General features: G+C 51.9%; 1 protein-coding gene across 1 annotated transcript in view; it reads right to left on the reverse strand.

Annotated features, from left to right (window-relative positions):
• Window positions 1-1,952: 1,952 nt before the first annotated feature.
• Window positions 1,953-18,236, reverse strand: part of FBXL6 (F-box and leucine rich repeat protein 6) — a 44,268-nt gene continuing 27,984 nt past the window's right edge. The window contains exons 7-9 of the mRNA XM_029592298.1: window positions 17,683-17,914; window positions 8,292-8,532; window positions 1,953-7,799 (exon numbers count right to left, since the gene is read on the reverse strand). Coding sequence (XP_029448158.1) covers window positions 7,619-7,799; window positions 8,292-8,532; window positions 17,683-17,914 — 654 coding nt within the window. The 3' untranslated portion in view covers window positions 1,953-7,618. The remainder of the gene's footprint in view (window positions 7,800-8,291; window positions 8,533-17,682; window positions 17,915-18,236) is intronic.

Genomic DNA, 18,236 nt, shown 5'->3' on the forward strand with positions numbered 1-18,236 from the left:
CTTTGGTGGGGACCGGTGGACCGTCGCACGCGAGACGTCCCCCCATCTGCGCTTGTATCTGAGGACTTTGCGCAGCAGCAGCGCAAAATCCTCAGAAAATTCACCTGAATCCGCCGAATCGCTCTCAGAATCCCCCCGGGACCGCAGCCCCTCCGAAGGGACCTCCCCCTGCCGTGTCCCGCTGCGGGAAAAGCGCGGGAGGCAAGGACGAAGCCCCCACCGTTTCCCGCGAAATTTCCCGGCCGGTGGACAAAATGGCCGCCACCCCCGCGCTAATCGGGAACAGGTCTTGAGGCCTGTCAGAAGGGCCCCCCCCCTCGCGACGGCGATCGCGTGACCCGGGAACGGGCCCCCCGAGGCGCCCCCGATGAACCCTCGTCGCCCGGGACGCAGGCCGAGCAAAGGCCGTCCCGGGATAGGCGCGCGGAGCCGCAGGCCCTGCACTGCACACCACGCGGCATGCCGGCAACCGCGGGAAAATCAAGACGCGCCGAAAAAAACCCCAAGAAGGGACTCAAAATAAATAAAATAATTAAAATAATTACCACGGGCGCAATCCGGCGACCTCCCCCCTGCCGACGGCGCCCCCCCACCGCGCGGAACGGAGCGCGATGCCAGGCAACGGAGAGCTGACAGAATAAAACTGCAAACACTTTTTTTTTTTTTTACAAAAACAAACGCTGTCCATGGTTCTGAAGCCCTATTTTCTGCAGGGGTGAGTGAACCGGGCTCCCCGGTGTCACCCCTGACGCTGCCACTAGCCCAGCCGGGTCCTCGACCCTAGCAGCGGCCTCAACCGGGGAGGGTAGTCCCCTCAGGACCTCTCAACCCCCTTGGGAGGCAGGGCAACTGGGACTAAAGAATTAAAACAAAACCCAATTTGGAAGAAAAACCAACTAGGCCTAAGAAAAAACGAACCCAAAAGGCAAACCTGACTAACCACCAGAATCAGGTCAGGCAGGGCTGTGACTGGACCTGCACCATCTACTGGAGACAGAGTAAGACTGAGGGGCTGTGACTGGCACAGGGGCATATATGGCTCCGCCCACAAGTTTTACTCTGTCTCCATCTACTGGTGCGGAGTCACAACCCAGGTGTCCTGGACTGATCCTGGTACGTACAGGGAAGAGAGGATTTAAAGAATTCTGATAGAATGTAAGGAGAGATTCAAAAATATGGACAAGAAAAAATAGTATGGGATTATTAGAAAAATTAGAAGATGTGGTTTTTGAAATATAATGAATATATCATAAGAACATAAGAAATTGCCATGCTGGGTCAGACCAAGGGTCCATCAAGCCCAGCATCCTGTTTCCAACAGAGGCCAATCCAGGCCACAAGAACCTGGCAATTACCCAAACACCAAGAAGATCCCATGCTACTGATGCAATTAATTACCATAATAGCAGTTTATGGATTTTTCCTCTAGGAACTTATCCAAACCTTTTTTAAACCCTGTTACACTAACTGCTGAAACCACATCCTCTGGCAATGAATTCCAGAGCTTAACTATGTGCTGAGTGAAAAACAATATTCTTCGATTTGTTTTAAATGTGCTACTTGCTAACTTCACTGACTGGACCCTGGTCCTTCTATTATCTGAAAGAGTAAATAACCAATTCACATCTACCCGTTCTAGACCTCTCATGATCTTAAACACCTCCATCATATCCCCCCTCAGTCGTCTCTTCTCCAAGCTGAAAAGTCCTAACCTCTTTAGTCTTTCCTCATAGGGGAGTTGTTCCATTCCCCTTATCATTTTGGTTGCCCTTCTCTGTACCTTCTCCATCGCAATTATATCTTTTTTGAGATGCGGTGATCAGAATTGTACACAGTATTCAAGGTGCGGTCTCACCATGCAGCATTACAGAGGGATTATGAGATCCCTCTGTTCTATTTTCCATTCCCTTCATAATAATTCCAACATTGTTTGCTTTTTTGATCGCTGCAGTACACTGGGCCGATCAAAATTATATGAATATGTTTAGGATACTTGTATTCTGTGATGCTTTAATACATGGGTGGATCTTAAAAAAAAAGTGTTTTTTTTCAAATGTTTTGTTCTCTTCATTAAAGATGTGATACATCTAATGTGCTAAAATGCCTCTAGAATATGTTTTACAATGTCTTTACAATGTTTTTTAGAATAAGAGGTGCATGTTTGCTGGTGTTTGAGAGAGGTTATTTATCGTTTGAAGAAAGGTCAATTGTAATGCAGGTATATTGACTTTATAAAACATTCCGTAAAAAGGTTTTTTCCTATTGTTGATGAAATGTATGTTTAATGTTTTAGTACAAAGACAAAAGGTGATGAATATGATGTAAAACTGGCTATTGCTGTGTGTTGGAATTGTGCTAACTATGCTGGGTACGGCTGAGCAGGAGCTTGCTGTGCTGTAATATAAAAATACATTTAATACAAATCGCTTTAAAAAAAGAAAGAGTAGAATCTAAGGTTCTAGAAAGCGTTGGCTCTTTCTGACCATCTGAAGCTACAAATGGGACACTTGGTTTGGATTGCCCGCTCTAGGCCCCTGATTAAGCAGCTGCTTTCTCTTCTTCGATTGGCGGACGTGTGCACTCACCCACCAATGACTTTCAATACTCTATCCCCCCGCTTCCGTTGCGTGAGGGCAGGGATCCCGTCAGCCTGTCCTCAGAAACCTGCCCAGAGGCCCAGATACATCATCCCTCATCCCGGCGCGATCAGCAGGAAAAACCCACCATGCTCGCCGGAGACTGGCACAGCAGCTGCTCCTTGCAAGAGGAAACGTTGGACGACGATTTTGAAAGGAACAAAACTTCAGAAGTCAGGCAATTCTACTTCGTTTGGGAATACTTTTTTTTTTTTTTTTAATTATTTTAAAAACTTTAATGAAAAAGTAGTGAACATACAAAACGTCCAAAAGAAAGCAGTCCCCAATTAAAACGAGCAGCTGCTTAATTAAACATGCCTGAGGATCCCCTTACAGATAAATCCAGACCACACAACTAAAATGCAACGAGTAAAATTAAACCACATCCCATTCGGTGCAATTGTCATGCACCAAAATCCAACAAATGTTTTAACAGAAGCCCCAGCAGGCCAGGCTGCAAGTCTCAATCCCGTGAGCAGAGAGAGCCCAGCTTATCGGGGCACCGGGTTGCCACCAACGCCCGTCAGTATTTGGGAGGGAGACGGAAAGCAAAAGGTTGCTGCTGGCGGAGGTCCCGCTCCTGTCTGGCCACTGCCATCGTATCACAGGAGGGGAGAAGCCCCCGCTAGCAGGGCATAGCAAAGCTCCTAACGGGAGTGCTGCACTTTACTGTGAGGGGCGGGAGAATGGGCTTCATCCTTCCCTACCCCCCCCCCCCTGTGAGAGGCGGGCGAGGATATGCAATGGAATTGTTACTGTTTCTGATATATTATTTTGTAATATTTTCATGTCAGGCACTTAAGAGTCCTTTTTATTTGTGTGTGGAGAGGAGCAGGAGAGCGGAATGCAGTGCAACGCCACACGACGAGAGAGAAAGATTAACCAAAACCTTGTAGGGTGGCTTGATTTATCAGCCAAGTCATGCAGAACATTGATGCAGGCCCTATTTATATATCCACATCTGTTCATTAACAGAACAACTCCCACTCCCTGCCCATGACCCCTCCCGTCAATCCCCAGAGGAGCCATGCAAAGCTTACAGCCCCCTGTTCAGGAAGGTTGCCCTCCGAATCTCCACCCCCTTCCATATCTTTCTGTACCACAGGTGACAGCAGGGGGTGGGGGGGAATCATGGGCATCTCCATTGACTGCAGAAGCCTGGCCACGATCCCCCCGTGTCTGTACCCCAAGACCTCCTCGGGGCCACAGCTGGGGTCCCCAATGACTGAAGAGCCCTCTGCTCCAAGGACCCCCCTGACGAGGTCCCTTCATCCCCCCCCTTACAGGTGAAACACAGGGATTTACTGCTCAGCTGAGCAGACCAGACACTGCAGGCCACTACGCGTGGTTTTGGCACCACAGGCCACACACGCAGCTGTAACCGCCCCGCTGCGCACACATATGCAGCGCACACAAACAGGCCCAGCAGGCCACACACGCAGCTGTAACCGCCCCGCTGCGCGCACATACGCAGCGCACACAAACAGGCCCAGCAGGCCACACACGCAGCTGTAACCGCCCCGCTGCGCACACATACGCAGCGCACACAAACAGGCCCAGCAGGCCACACACGCAGCTGTAACCGCCCCGCTGCGCACACATACGCAGCGCACACAAACAGGCCCAGCAGGCCACACACGCAGCTGTAACCGCCCCGCTGCGCACACATACGCAGCGCACACAAACAGGCCCAGCAGGCCACACACGCAGCTGTAACCGCCCCGCTGCGCACACATATGCAGCACACACAAACAGGCCCAGCAGGCCACACACGCAGCTGTAACCGCCCCGCTGCGCACACATATGCAGCGCACACAAACAGGCCCAGCAGGCCACACACGCAGCTGTAACCGCCCCGCTGCGTGCACATATGCAGCACACACAAACAGGCCCAGCAGGCCACACATGCAGCTGTAACCGCCTCACTGCGCACACATACGCAGCGCACACAAACAGGCCCAGCAGGCCACACACGCAGCTGTAACCGCCCCACTGCGCACACATACGCAGCGCACACAAACAGGCCCAGCAGGCCACACACGCAGCTGTAACCGCCCCACTGCGCACACATACGCAGCGCACACAAACAGGCCCAGCAGGCCATACACGCAGCTGTAACCGCCCCACTGCGCACACATACGCAGCGCACACAAACAGGCCCAGCAGGCCATACACGCAGCTGTAACCGCCCCGCTGCGTGCACATATGCAGCACACACAAACAGGCCCAGCAGGCCACACACGCGGCTGCAATGACTCGCGTTGGCAAGTCCCAAAAAAGCGGCTTAAGCGGCACATGGGAAACCCCAACGCCATGGCGGTTGTTCCCGCTCAAAGAGATGTGTGGTGGCACCAGCCCAACAACCCAACCGGCGAACAAGGGCAAAACAAAGAGCACCCATGGTCCCCGTCAGCCCAGCCGCTACTTCCCTTACCACCCCCGGAGCGAGGGAGAAAGAAGAAACCTCCACCCCCCCAACCTTCCCCTCCTGAAGTGCCGACCTCAGCCCCTGCCACAGGCGCCCTCACCACCTGACAATAAAGGCAAAGGCCTCTTAAAGTAAAACAAAGACAACAGGGTACTCAGGAGAAGGCAACAAAGACCCGGAGGGAGGCAGTCCCCTGGCTATCAGGGCCTCCGGCCGGACGAAGACGAACACCAGCCAGGCATTTCCAGCTCCCTGGTCACCCTGCTCCACCAAGGAGCCTTCGACTACTTCTTAGAACCAATTCTCTCTCTCAATCTAAACTTCTGATCAGACTGCAGGTCTGCACCTCTGCTGGAGTCAGAGAAATACTGAGGGACTGCAGGTTTGCACCTCTGCCATCTGCTGGAGTCAGAGATATACTGAGGGAGTGCAGGCGGCGAGCTCGGTTATGTAGCAGAGCCTCAAAGTTTTGTTCTCTGACTCCACCTGCTGGGAGGGAGGCATAAAACCCCTTGGCTTGGACTGATCTGGGTATATTCAGTCTCAAAGTGCTGCTGGTTGAAATGTCATCTCTTCCTCTACTCAGATCAGTCCATACGAATGGGTTATACATGCAGCCAGGATCGTCCACCTCCAGCAGAGAGTGTGCATGCATACTGCTCACGATTAGCTAAGGCTTGGGTGGCTCCTGAGGTGACACTTCCTCCCCTCAGCCAAGCTAAACCCAGCAGCAGGGGAGCCCAAGCCCTCTGAGGAGACCTGTGATCACTTCCAGGAGGGTAAGGCAGCAATCAACCTCTTACACCCATCTGCCCTAGGCACTTTAGAGAGAGAGAGAACCACTTCTCCTCTTCTCCCTCCCCATGGAGAGCAGCCATTCGGGGACATCTGCTTTAGTGTGCCTGCCTCTTTTGCGCCAGCAGGGGTGGGGGACTCCCATGGGCAGCCCTGTCCCGTGGAGAAGGGGAGCCATTGGAAGCTTCTTTAGAAAGGGGAGGACAGAATAGGGAAGCTGATGATCCTCCAGACCCCACAGAACTGACCCCTAGGGTGGGACTGCCAGCCCCCCTGATGCCCCCACTTGGATTCTCCCAGATTCCCCAGCATCCCAGGGTAAACAGCAGGGTACGGGTGACGGAGTCAGAAGGAGGAGTGGAAGATCCCAGAGTGTCCGAGGACTCCCTGGATGAGTTCAAGTCCTTTCCCACAGGTGGAGGTGGAAGAGGGAAGGAGCAGCACACAGGTCTATGTTGAGGATGTTTCACAGAGACTAGGTCCCTGCCTTGATTGCCCAGAGGTTGCAGCAGGAGGCAGCGGTGACGACAGACACCCCGAAGGCTCCTAAAGGGGACTCTATAAAATGTCACGTCTGCAGAAGGCGTCTCGATGTTCCCCCTGCATGAGTTGACTGATTTGAACTAGAGTTCCCCTAAGGTGAATTTCAAAGGAGGCAGATTTTTAGCGGGCATGCATCCTCTGAATCTGCAGGCGAACGAGCCGATTTATTTCCCCAAGAGTGGACGTGCTGGTGGGTTCAGAGTCTAAAAAGAGCACTATTCCAGTGGGAGGAGGCACTGCCCTCAAGGATTCCCAGGATAGGAAAGTAGAAGCAGTACTGAAGTAGACCTTTAAAGCTATGGTCATGAATCTTCAGATCTTGATTGGCTGTCGTACTGTGGCACGTTCAGGTTTGCTTTTGTCACAGAATGTATAAGAGCAGTTGGGGGGGACGATGGTCCGTCCTTTGACCCTAGTGGACGCGAGCTATGATTTGTCGCACACCACGGCTTGACGAGTGGCCTCCGTAATGGTACTCCTCCTTTCTTGGTTGTGCAACTGGTCGGCTGATGCCATTTCGAAGTACAATTTGACAAAGCTACCTTAGAAGGGTCGTTGAAGATGGCTGGAAAGGCTTGGGGACATTTGAAGATTGAAGGGCATCTTCACAGCTTCTTTTCTCTAGGGCTCAGTATTTGAAACTCCGGAAAGTTTCAACCAAGAGAAGGCCCTAGGCAGGGAAAGAGACTTTGCTCTTTTATCCAGTATCAGATTTTTCAGTCAAAGAAGCCGGGAAAAGATGGCGCCTCAGTGCCAGGGCCTCTAGAGCCTCACAATGAGGATTTGGGAATATCTCTGGTGCAGTCTTTGTCCTCAGTTCTTTCAGAGGTGCACGCAGATTACATCCAATCAGTGGGTGTTAGACATTGGCAATGGTGCATTCAGTTTCAGACGCTTTTATGGTTTCTCTGTCACTCTGCCAAAAAAAAGAAAATGCAGTCCTGCAGTCCACACTCCAATGACTGCTCGCATTGAAAACAATGATTCCAGTGCCAAAGGATGAAGAAGGAACAGGATGTTACTCAGTTTATTTTGTGGTTCCCAAGGACGGTCTTTTCACCCAGTGGTGGATCTGAAGTGGGTCAGGATGGAGACACTGCGGTCAATGATCATAGCAGGGCAGAAGGGCGAGGTCCTCACCTCTCTAGATACCTTCATATTCTGATCCGGAAGGAACATCAGCAGCTTCTGTCATTTCTCTGACCAATCCCAGGGATCAGGAGCGGCCCTCTGACCCATCCTGATGTTCTGTTGAATCCTCCTGACTAGGTAGCAGCAGCTGCAGACATTGCTGGATATCCTCCTGACCTCTGTAGACTCTCTTCATCCCCCGGGGAAGATAACGGCAAGAAGTCAGGTTGAGGTAGGTCAGAGCAGTGCAGTTTCTGATCAGATTTCTGGAAGAGATAGGATGAGAAACGGTCAGGGCTTCCTCACTCCTCCCTCCTGATAGGAAGGGTGACGAGCATGGACTAAGGAGGAAAGGGAAATGCAACAGCAGCATTCCTAAGGCACATGGGCCTGGGAAAAGGGTACGTGGTATAGATAGAAGGAAAGGAGGAAAAAATTAGTCTCAAGATTCATCCAACCATGTGGGTAATGCGCCGTGTACCTGGTACATGGTTACATCGCATGCAGATTACCACCAAAACTAGCACCTGCCTTCAGCTTTTTGTACTTATGCATTACTGGCAGGATATGAATAAATTGTCAGGCCAAGAAAGTCCCTTTTACCTGTAAGATCTCTCAACCCATTCAGGTTTTCCACAATGAATATGCCTGCCTCCATTTAGGCACATCTCTCATAGGCACATCTCTCATAGGCACGTTCATTGTGGCTATCCTGAAAAGCTGACTGGGGTGTGCTCCCTGCCCCTCTCTGTACTTACCTGACAGAGTTTAAGGTGACTTTGGTTCCTGCCAGATTGAGGGAGCACAGAAGCACGTTCTCCCCGCCTTGGGCTAAGTTTGCTAGTGCCACCTCCAGGTCGGCTTCACCATAGCACTGCCCAGTCAGGTCCAGTTCCCGCAGACTATGGTGCCACGTTCTGGTGAGCAGGTAACTTCCCACTCTGCACAGTGTCAGGTCCTGAATGGTGCAGTAAAGACCCAGGTAAAGTTGACGCACTTCTGCCAAAAAAAGGGAGAACATGACAGAGGTAAAAGGTTACCAAGCAGAGTGGTTTCCTCCATCTACTCTCTCACACAATGCGGTTAATAATCACCTCCCCTGCAGTGGTACGATCACTCCAGTGGGGGGATTCTCTCAGCTACAAAAGGCAAAGAGCAACCAGATACGTGTTGGCAGAGAAGGATTGTCCACCCCAGTCAAGCTGCCTTGATGCTCTAACCTACACTGATTTAGCTAAGAGTATCTCCCAGCCTCAAACGCATGACTGCCTGCAGGAGATCACGCCTTCTCCCTAACCGGGGGCAGTCTGCTGTCCATGCAAAGAAACCCGTGAGCCCGATGTGGCCACAGCACTGCTCTTTACAAGGCAGCTTTCTGACTTCCTCCACAGGTAAATGAGCCAATCAGTTTCCATGCCCGCTTCTCTTCCTCTGTAACTATTCCAAGCATGCTCCACTATCCCAGCTATCCACCACCTTCTCATCGTAACATAGTAGACGAAAGCAGAAAACCACCAACTGATCCATCCAGTCTGCTCAGTTATTTATGTCCATGCTGCCAAGGTTATATCCCAGCTGGCAACTCGAGCATGACTGCCTATTAGATATGGAGAAATTAGTTCTTTCCGTGAGTCCAACCAGACCAGTACAGATGCACGGATTATGTCTTCCAACCAGCAGATGGAGTCAGACTAGCAGGTTTGCTGACATTACCCCCTTATAGGCTCCCATGCGGACCTCGGCCTACCAGCAAGCTAAGATAAACATTGTTAATACTATAAAGTTGCCCTTACCCTCAAACAAAAACCAGAGGGCTTCCAAGAAAGAAAACAAACTGCATTCCTTGATAAGATTTATTACCTTAACACACACAAGCAGGCATTCTGAAAATGAATCATACACTTGGTAGATCAGGGCAGTTCCTGGACTGATCTGGTTGGACTCAAGAAAGGAAAGGAAATTATCAGGTAAGAACTAAATTTCTCCTCTCTCTTCATCTAGCCAGACGCACGAGATGTACCCAAGCTATTCCTCTACTGGGAGGGTCACTGCCATGCCCACTCTTAAGACTTCTGAACCAACGTCTCTGGCTCGAAGGTCGCGATGACAGTGCTTTGACTAAGCTGCAAATCTCCAATGGCAACACAGATGAAGTTCTACCCGCGAAGCCACCAGTGCCCTAGTAGCGGATGCGCTCAATTTCCTGGGAAGAGCAATCACTTGGACATGAAATCCTCCCTATCACTTCCTTACTCCAGTGAACCACTGACACCTCCGAAGCTGTTCCGACCCTTTTACAACCACTAAACCGAAGAAATAATTCTCCGACATTATGAAACTATTAGTGACCTTTAATTACAGCAAAAATAGCATTTGCATGATGAAATTGGAGTAGACTTCACCACAGAAGTCCCTTTGAAATGAAGGGAGACATACCATCTGCTTAAGAAAAAATGCAAAACCATCTTATAAGAACATGCCATACTGGGTCAGACCAAGGGTCTATCAAGCCCAGCATCCTGTTTCCAACAGTGGCCAATCCTGGCCATAAGAACCTGGCAAGTACCCAAACACTAAGAAGATCCCAAGCTACTGATGCCAGTAATAACATTGGTTTCCCATTGATAGCAGGGCTGAATTAGCCATGCTGTCATGGGAACTGTCCATCAGGGCCCGGGGGAGCTTCAAAGTGATGTCAGAGCTTTACTCTGAGGCTGTGCGTGGGTTCCCGTGCTGGAATAGAGTCTCCTCAGTCTGTTTTTCCGCACACGAAGCTTCAGACCTCTTTAGCATTACCTTCTGTCTGAAGAGAAAAGGTTTCAAAAATAGAAAAACATGAAAGAACATGATAGGAAAGAGGTCCCCCGGCCTTCAGGGTTCAAACCCTGCCTCTGCGGAAAGGTCATGTCCATTACAGATGGACACAACCGCTGTTATCGGTGACTGGGCCAAGACCACCCAATAGAAACCTGACCGCAGTGCGGACTGATCTCCCCCAGGGCTCGCAGGCAATGTGCGAACAAGATTCTTGCTCTAAAAGTGGCGCGAGGAGGATTGTATGCCCCGCCATCCGAAACCCGCTCTTCCCCAAGGCCTACTGCACTAATGCTGCCGCATCGAGCATCCTCAGTGGAACCCTCTACCCCCTGGAGGTTAGCGCCGGCTGAAAAACCCCACCCGCATCAAGCACCGTAGCCAGGTGGTGTTGGATGCGTCGGAACGATGGCCAAAGGCGGGGGCGCATGCACATGGAAAATCCCATGCGCCAAAGTTCCCAACGCACGACGCAACAATCCATCCACAGATTGGCGCCGACCACGGAGCCTTTGCACCCGAAACACAGGCCGAAGCTGTCTGAGCCAAAGCAAAAACTCCGTGCGTTGACCGTGGCGCCAACACACCATCCAATGCACGCTCCAACGGCGCAGACAGATGCCATCGGGGCTCCAAACCCTGGTGCCGATGCAGCGAAGCACAGCGACGTATACTGTATCTCCATCGCAGAACACCACGACGCAGACTACACAATTGCAGACGCCTAGCACAGACTCGTCAAGACCGTTGACGTAAACTCCTTTACCGCCCACAAAACCATCGTACACACTCCTTCAGCTGTCCACAGAAACACAGTTTCGATTACCAAATCGAGAAGATCTTCTGTCACAGGAGGAGGGAACCCTCCTTCACGCACTACATTCCTCCCTACATCTAATAGCTTGGAGGTTGAACGGATCCTTTTCTCAGAACAAGGGTTTTCCATCACGGTACAAGATGTAATATTGGCATCCCAGAAACCATCCACGAGACAAAGTTATCAATTCAAATAGAAGCCACTCTCCGGTGTTTGTTGGGGCGCTTTTCTGCCCTTCTCCTGGCTCCTGCCTTCCTGGTGGGCGCCTGCTGGGGCTGTCCTCGGGGAAGCTGAGGCCGGAGGGACACCTGCGGAGATCAGCTGGATCTAAATTTGGCTTCTTGGAGGACTGCCTCCCATCTGCTATCAGAAGTACACTATAACCATTGGTCCTGAGTCCATCTGCTACATGCTAGGAAATGTGCTACTTGTTAACTTCATGGAGTGCCCCCTAGTCCTTCTATTATTCGAAAGTGTAAATAACCGAGTCACATTTACCCGTTCTAGACCTCTCATGATTTTAAACACCTCTATCGTATCCCCCCCTCAGCCGTCTCTTCTCCAAGCTGAAAAGTCCTAAACTCTTTAGTCTTTCCTCATAGGGGAGCTGTTCCATTCCCCTTATTTTGGTAGCCCTTCTCTGTACCTTCTCCATCGCAATTATATCTTTTTTGAGATGCGGCGACCAGAATTGTACACAGTATTCAAGGTGCGGTCTCACCATGGAGTGATAGAGGCATTATGACATTTTCCGTTTTATTCACCATTCCCTTTCTAATAATTCCTAACATTTTGTTTGCTTTTTTGACTGCCGCAGCACACTGAGCCGACGATGTCAATGTGTTATCCACTATGAGGCCTAGATCTTTTTCCTGGGTGGTAGCTCCTAATATGGATCCTAACATTGTGTAACTACAGCAAGGGTTATTTTTCCCTATATGCATCACCTTGCACTTGTCTACATTAAATTTAATCTGCCATTTGGATGCCCAATTTTCCAGTCTTGCAAGGTCCTCCTGTAATGTATCACAATCCACTTGTGATTTAACTACTGTGAATAATTTTGTAACGTCCGCAAATTTGATAACCTCACTCGTCGTATTCTTCCAGATCATTTATAAATATACTGAAAAGCACCGGTCCAAGTACAGATCCCTGAGGCACTCCACTGTTTACCCTTTTCCACTGAGAAAATTGATCAGTGGAACTGAGGAGTGGGTTAGCACACCTTCATTGGGAAGACTGGATTCTGGAAGATTCCTGAGAGCCTCCGCTGCGGGGAGGCCTGCGGCCACGAAAGAAATAAGCCTAAGCCTGAGACCTTGCCGACGGCAGGCCGTGGAGTAAAGGAAGGGGCTCTGCCCTGTCAAAAATGGCGCTGCCCCCGAAATAGAGGGCGAGCCAAACTGAAAGCCCTGGAGGGTCTAGGCTTATCCTCTGGTAACCTGTACACCTTGTTGTCTCCTAGGTATTTGGTAAGAGCTCCCAGATCATCTCCAAACAAGAATTTCCCTTTAAAGGGAAGATTGCCCAACTGTAACTTGGAGGAAACATCAGCGGACAAGTTGCGGAGCCACAGAAGTCTCCTGGCCAAAACTGCCAAAGCCATCATGCGCGAAGAAGCACGAAGATCATAAGAGGCATCTGCAGTGTATGCAACAGCAGCTTCCACTCGATCTGCCTGCTCTTCCTCCGCTGGAGGCAGTTCCTGCGCAGTGAGCAACTGCTGTACCCATCTAAGGGTCGCCCTCTGCATGAGGATACGGCATACCGCCGCCCGAATGCAAAGCACCGAAACTTCAAAAATCCGTTTAAGAACGACCAAGTTTTCGATCCTGAAGGTCCTTAAGAGCAGTAGCACCTGCCACCAGAATAGTTGTCCGCTTAGTGATGGCTGAAACGGCCACATCCCACTTAGGAACCTTAAGGATGTCCAAAGACTCCTCCGGCAGCAGGTAGAGTTTTTCCATAGCTCGACCCACTCGAAGACTGGTCTCTGGAGCCTCCCACTCCCGGGTCACGAGCTGCAGCAGTATCGGGTGAAAAGGAAAAGTCTTAGGAGGGGCCCAAAGCCCCGAGAAAACGGGGTCAACAGTGGAAGGTTCCAAACTCTGCTGCGGAGCCTCAATCCCTACTTCTGTTAGAGCATGAGGGATCAAAAGATCAAGCTCCTCTCTTCTAAACAATCTGAGTACCCACGGATCATCTCCTTCCACTGGTGTGGACCCATCAACATCCCCGTCCGTATCTGCGATGAGAGGGTCCTGCGACCGGGGGATTCGGCGGACTGGAAACCAGAGTCCCCGATTCGTCCGAACTGCATGGCCTGTCCGCACCCTGGAGGAATCTCGACCCTCAGAAAGCCTGGCAACCTTTGCTGGTGTAGGCTCAGATGACTAATTCAGCCTCAGCCTCTAAAAATGCTTTGTGATTCAACAGTACGAATTTAGAAGAAAATGGGTGCTGTCTCTTTAAGGCCCCCCCCAGGAGGCATCAGAATCAGGGGGGTATCGGGCACTGAGTTCCGGTGCCTGACAGGGCTCAGATTCTGTGGGGAAAGCGGAGGGAATTCCCCTCTCCCTGCATCCAGCCCTGGATCGTAGCATGGTGGAGGCAAAATGGCCGCCGTTCCCGAGCTGGCCGGGGCCGGGGCAGCCCGAGGCCTGCGAGTGTGCAGATTCTTCCCTGCACCTTGGGGCAGAGAGGAAAAACCCCCAATTCTGCCGAGCCTGGCACGCATTTGTGCGCGAAACAGACCGCCCCTGAGGCCTCGAGGTGCCCTCCCCGCCGGGGAGGCACCTGGCACACAGGCCTTCACGTGAGAGCCCTCAACCCGGGCTCACCACAGGCGCTGCATCACAATGGACGCGACATGGAGGTAAGCTGAAATCCAAAAACCTCCGGAGACTGCCGGAGGTAAGAAAGCCGCGCTTGCCCTGCAGCCAAAATGACCCTTTTTTTTTTTTGTAAGAGTCAGAGGAATGCCGCATCTCTGAAACTCTAGCTGACCCGAGGAAATGACCTCTCAGGCAGCAGGTTGAGGGGGAGAGGTTGGAAGTCCCGCTACACTGGTTTCCAGCGAGAGAGTAATGCCTGCTGCAGCGGACGCATATGGGCAAAGGCCCACGGCACTAAGTCTATGGTTGCCGCCATGAAGCCCAGTAGTTGGAGGTAGTCCCAGGCAGTGGGCGGAGAAAGAGTCCTGAAGAGTTGCAGTTGAGAAAGGAGAGAATGTGCTCGATCCCGATGGAGGAAGACCTTCCCCTGTCTGGTGTTGAAGTGTGCGCCCAGTAAATCTAGAGTTTGTGAAGGAAAGAGGTGACTCTTGGGAAGGTTGATGAGCCAACCCAAGGAGCGTAGGAGCTGTAGAGCCCGCTGTATGGCTTGTTGGTACAGGCTCCGGGACTTTGCCCTGATGAGCCAGTCATCCAGGTAAGGATGAACTAGGATCCCTTCCTTTCGGAGAGCCGCTGCTACCACTACCATCACCTTGTTGAACATCCGTGGAGCCGTCGCTAGACCGAACTGCAGAGCCTGGAATTGGAAATGCTGTCCAAGAATCTTGAAGCGAAGGAAACTCTGAAGTGAGTGGAGAATCGGAATATGTAGATAAGCTAAAAACTCTCCTTCGTGGACTGCCGCGATCACAGAGCGTAAAGTTTCCATCCTGAAGCGTGGAATCTTGAGGGCTTTGTTGACCACTTTAAGGTGGAGGATAGGACGGAAATCTCCTTCCTTCTTGGGAACCATGAAGTAGATGGAATAGTGGCCTGACCCTTGTTCCGACCAGGGTACCGGGATGATGGCCCCCCCCAAGTCCAGGAGTCAGGTCAGCGTGCACCTCACTATCTCTTGCTTTTTCAACCGGACCGCAGGGGGAGAAGACGAATCGGTCTCTGAGATGTCGAGCAAATTCTAACGCGTAGCCGTGTTTTACAATATCCAGGACCCATTGGTCTGAGGAGATCTTGACCCACTCCTCGTAGAAAAGGGACAGCCGTCCACCGATCCTGGGGTTGGAGGAATGGGTCAGCAAGATTTCATTGCATGGACTTAGCAGTCCCTGGACTGTCTGCGGCCCCGAAAGGAATGAGACCAGGACTGTGACCGGGATGAGACATTTCTCTGCTGAGCTGGTCTGGACTGACGAAAACGACGCTGACCCCTGAAGCGGTAACGTGTGGAACCGAAAGTCCTGGAGCCCCGCGGTCGATCTGCAGGTAATTTATATACCTTATTCTCCCCCAAGGGACTGTGAGCTGTTCTAGCTCTTCTCCAAAATGCAGCTTTCCTTTAAAAGTTAAAGAGTCCAGTCTAGCTTTGGAAGAAGAATCTGCCACCCAATTGCAGAGCCAGAGCAGGCAACGAGCAGAGACGGCAGAGGCCATAGTTCTGGCTAGGACTTGGGGAAGATCATAGAGAGCATCTGCCCCATATGCTATGGCCGCCTCCAGGCGATCCGCTTGTTTTGCTTCATCTGGAGGAAGCTCTTGAGCCCCAAGCAATTGTTGCATCCAACGAAGCCCTGCTCGTTGCATGAGAGAGCTGCAGACCGCCGCACGGACCCCCAGAGCCGAAACTTCAAAGATCCTCTTCAAATACACCTCCAGCTTGCGGTCTTTGGTGTCTTTTAGCACGGTGCAACCCGTGACCAGGATAGTTGTCCTTTTAGTGACCGCGGACACAGAAGAATCAACACTAGGCACCTTAAGGAGATCCAAGGAGACCTCGGGAAGTGGGTAGAGCTTATCCATTGCCCTGCCGACCCGGAGTGAGCCATCAGGGACATCCCACTCTCGTCAACAATTGGAGGAGTCTGTGATGAAAAGGAAAAGTTTTCGCAGGGGGCCGAAGGCCCAAGAGAGGATCTCCCTTCCTCCCAGTCCCATTGGGCCCTGTAGGTTCCTGTGGGGCTTCAATCTCTAGCTCTTCAAGAACCTGCAGAATAAGCGGGTCCAGTTCATCCCTCTGAAAGGGATGAAAACTCGTGGGTCATCCAAGTCTGGGTCCGGGTGTTGGGGGAGGAAAGGGTCTGGATTAGCCGGCTGGGAGATCCCCCGCACTCGAGAGGGACCAGGGAGATCTGGAGGGTGGGAGCCCCCTATGGTGCCTATGCCCGGAGAAGCTGAAGGTTGTAAGCCCCCTGCAGAGCCTGTTCCTGATGGGACCAGAGGATCAGGAACTTGAGAAAAATCTGGGACATCTCCACTGCCTTGAAGTCTGGGAATTTTTGGGAGAAGAGGAGCTGTGGGATCCTGTGAGAGGCTTGCCAAATATGCACTATGCATAAGCAAAATAAACTGTGCCTAAACGGCCCCAGGGGGGCCGCGGGAGGGACCCCATTAAGCTGTCCCACCATGGGATTGTGACTAGCAGGACTCGTCGGCGTCGGAATCGGTGGAGGGGGCGAGGAACCCGAGTCATCTGGTAAAAATCGGGAGACACCGGAGCAGGCAGCTCCGAAACCAAGATGGCCACCACTCCTTCTTGTGAAGGAGACGGAGCCGGCCTCTTCGAGGGCGCGCGAAAGCAGATGGCCCTCCGATGTGGATGAACCCTCCCCGCCGGGGAGGCAGTCCGAGCAAAGGCTGGCGCGGGAGAGTCGACCCGACTCCCCGCAGGCTGTACATTGCGCCGAGCGTGGCAGGGGAGAGCGAACAAATCGCTCTCCCGAAATTGTCAGCAGCAGTCTAACAGAGCTGGACAGAGGAATGGCCCGAGGAAACGACTTCTCAGGGCGGGCTGCTGAGGGGGGGGGGGGGGGGGGGGGGGGGGGGGGGAAGAGGTTGGAGCCACCAACATTCACCCTGCAAAGTGCTGAAAAAGGAAAATCACAGAAATATAACACTTACCCCCCGGAAATAGACAGGGAAAGAAGAAAATGTCCCTATCAAGTTCTGCCTGCAAGCCCAGAGTGATTGGGAGAAGTGAAAAAATTTAGACTTGTAACTGAAATATTTTTAAAGTTGATCCATACCAAAAAGGAAAGAAAAATAAAATGTGGTAAGAAACGCTGGGGAGCCGTAGGTGTCCCCTGCCATCTGCTGGAGTCAGAGAAAAATACTGAAGGGCGTTCCATCCTATAGGGGGCCGTCCTTTCAGCTTTTTGCTCTGACTCCCTCTGCTGGAAGGGGGAGATAACCCACTGTCTGGACTGATCCGGGTACGTACAGAGAACTTGATTTTATTGGGCATGAACAATGTGTTTCAATACTGCTGCACTTATTTGCCCTTATTTTAGCCCTCGTAACTGTAGTGTTTATTTTAAGAGTTGAGGCTTCCCCCCCGATGTGGCCTGCTGGTGAAACATGGGACTGTTTGTGGACTTATTTCTTCTGTAACCGATGTTAGAATCTCTCACTAAAGTCATGTGAACCACTCGTGACCTGTGGATTGGGATTTGGAGGACAGTTTCAAAGCTCTCATCACACCCCCGTTCTGTGTGTTCAGGTGACATGACGACATGGACGGGAACCAGACGTCTTACAGCACAGGAAAGGGCAAGGGGCCCAGCTCACCAGTGCAAGGCAGCTGCACCAGGCCAGCCGGCGTGACGCGGTAACAGCCCCGCAGGTCCAGGACGCAGAGCTTGCAGGAAGTGCGCAGGATTCGAAAACACAGCTCATCATCAACCACCGAGAAGGAAGAGGTAGCCAGGCACAGCTCTACGAGTTCCGGAAAGCCGAGGGACTCCTGCACGGCCCTTGCACTGCCCTTCGGGGACCAAATCAGGTTCAGCAGCCGAAGCACCTGAAATACAGCAACACACTGAGAACACCCAAATGTGCTCCCCCCTGTCCAGAGGTAGGGGAAGGGGAGGGGGCAGTGAGGCAAGTGCAGCGCGAGGCTGAAGGCTGGAGGTATGGGAGAGAGAGCTGGGTGCTACAGTGCCTGCGGCTGGGGGGAGGGGGGGGGTTGTGTGTTACTCATGCTTGAGGCTGCAGGGACAGGGTGCTCGGATTCATGTGGTGGGAGGTGGGTGTGTATGTGGGGGGGAGGGGAGGGAGGAGTTCCTCATACTCGAGGCTGTAGGAATGGGGTGTGATACCTGTAGCTGGGGAGGGGGTTTATA

The sequence above is a fragment of the Rhinatrema bivittatum genome, chromosome 2 (assembly GCF_901001135.1).
Source record: "Rhinatrema bivittatum chromosome 2, aRhiBiv1.1, whole genome shotgun sequence".
Classification (NCBI taxonomy): domain Eukaryota; kingdom Metazoa; phylum Chordata; class Amphibia; order Gymnophiona; family Rhinatrematidae; genus Rhinatrema; species Rhinatrema bivittatum.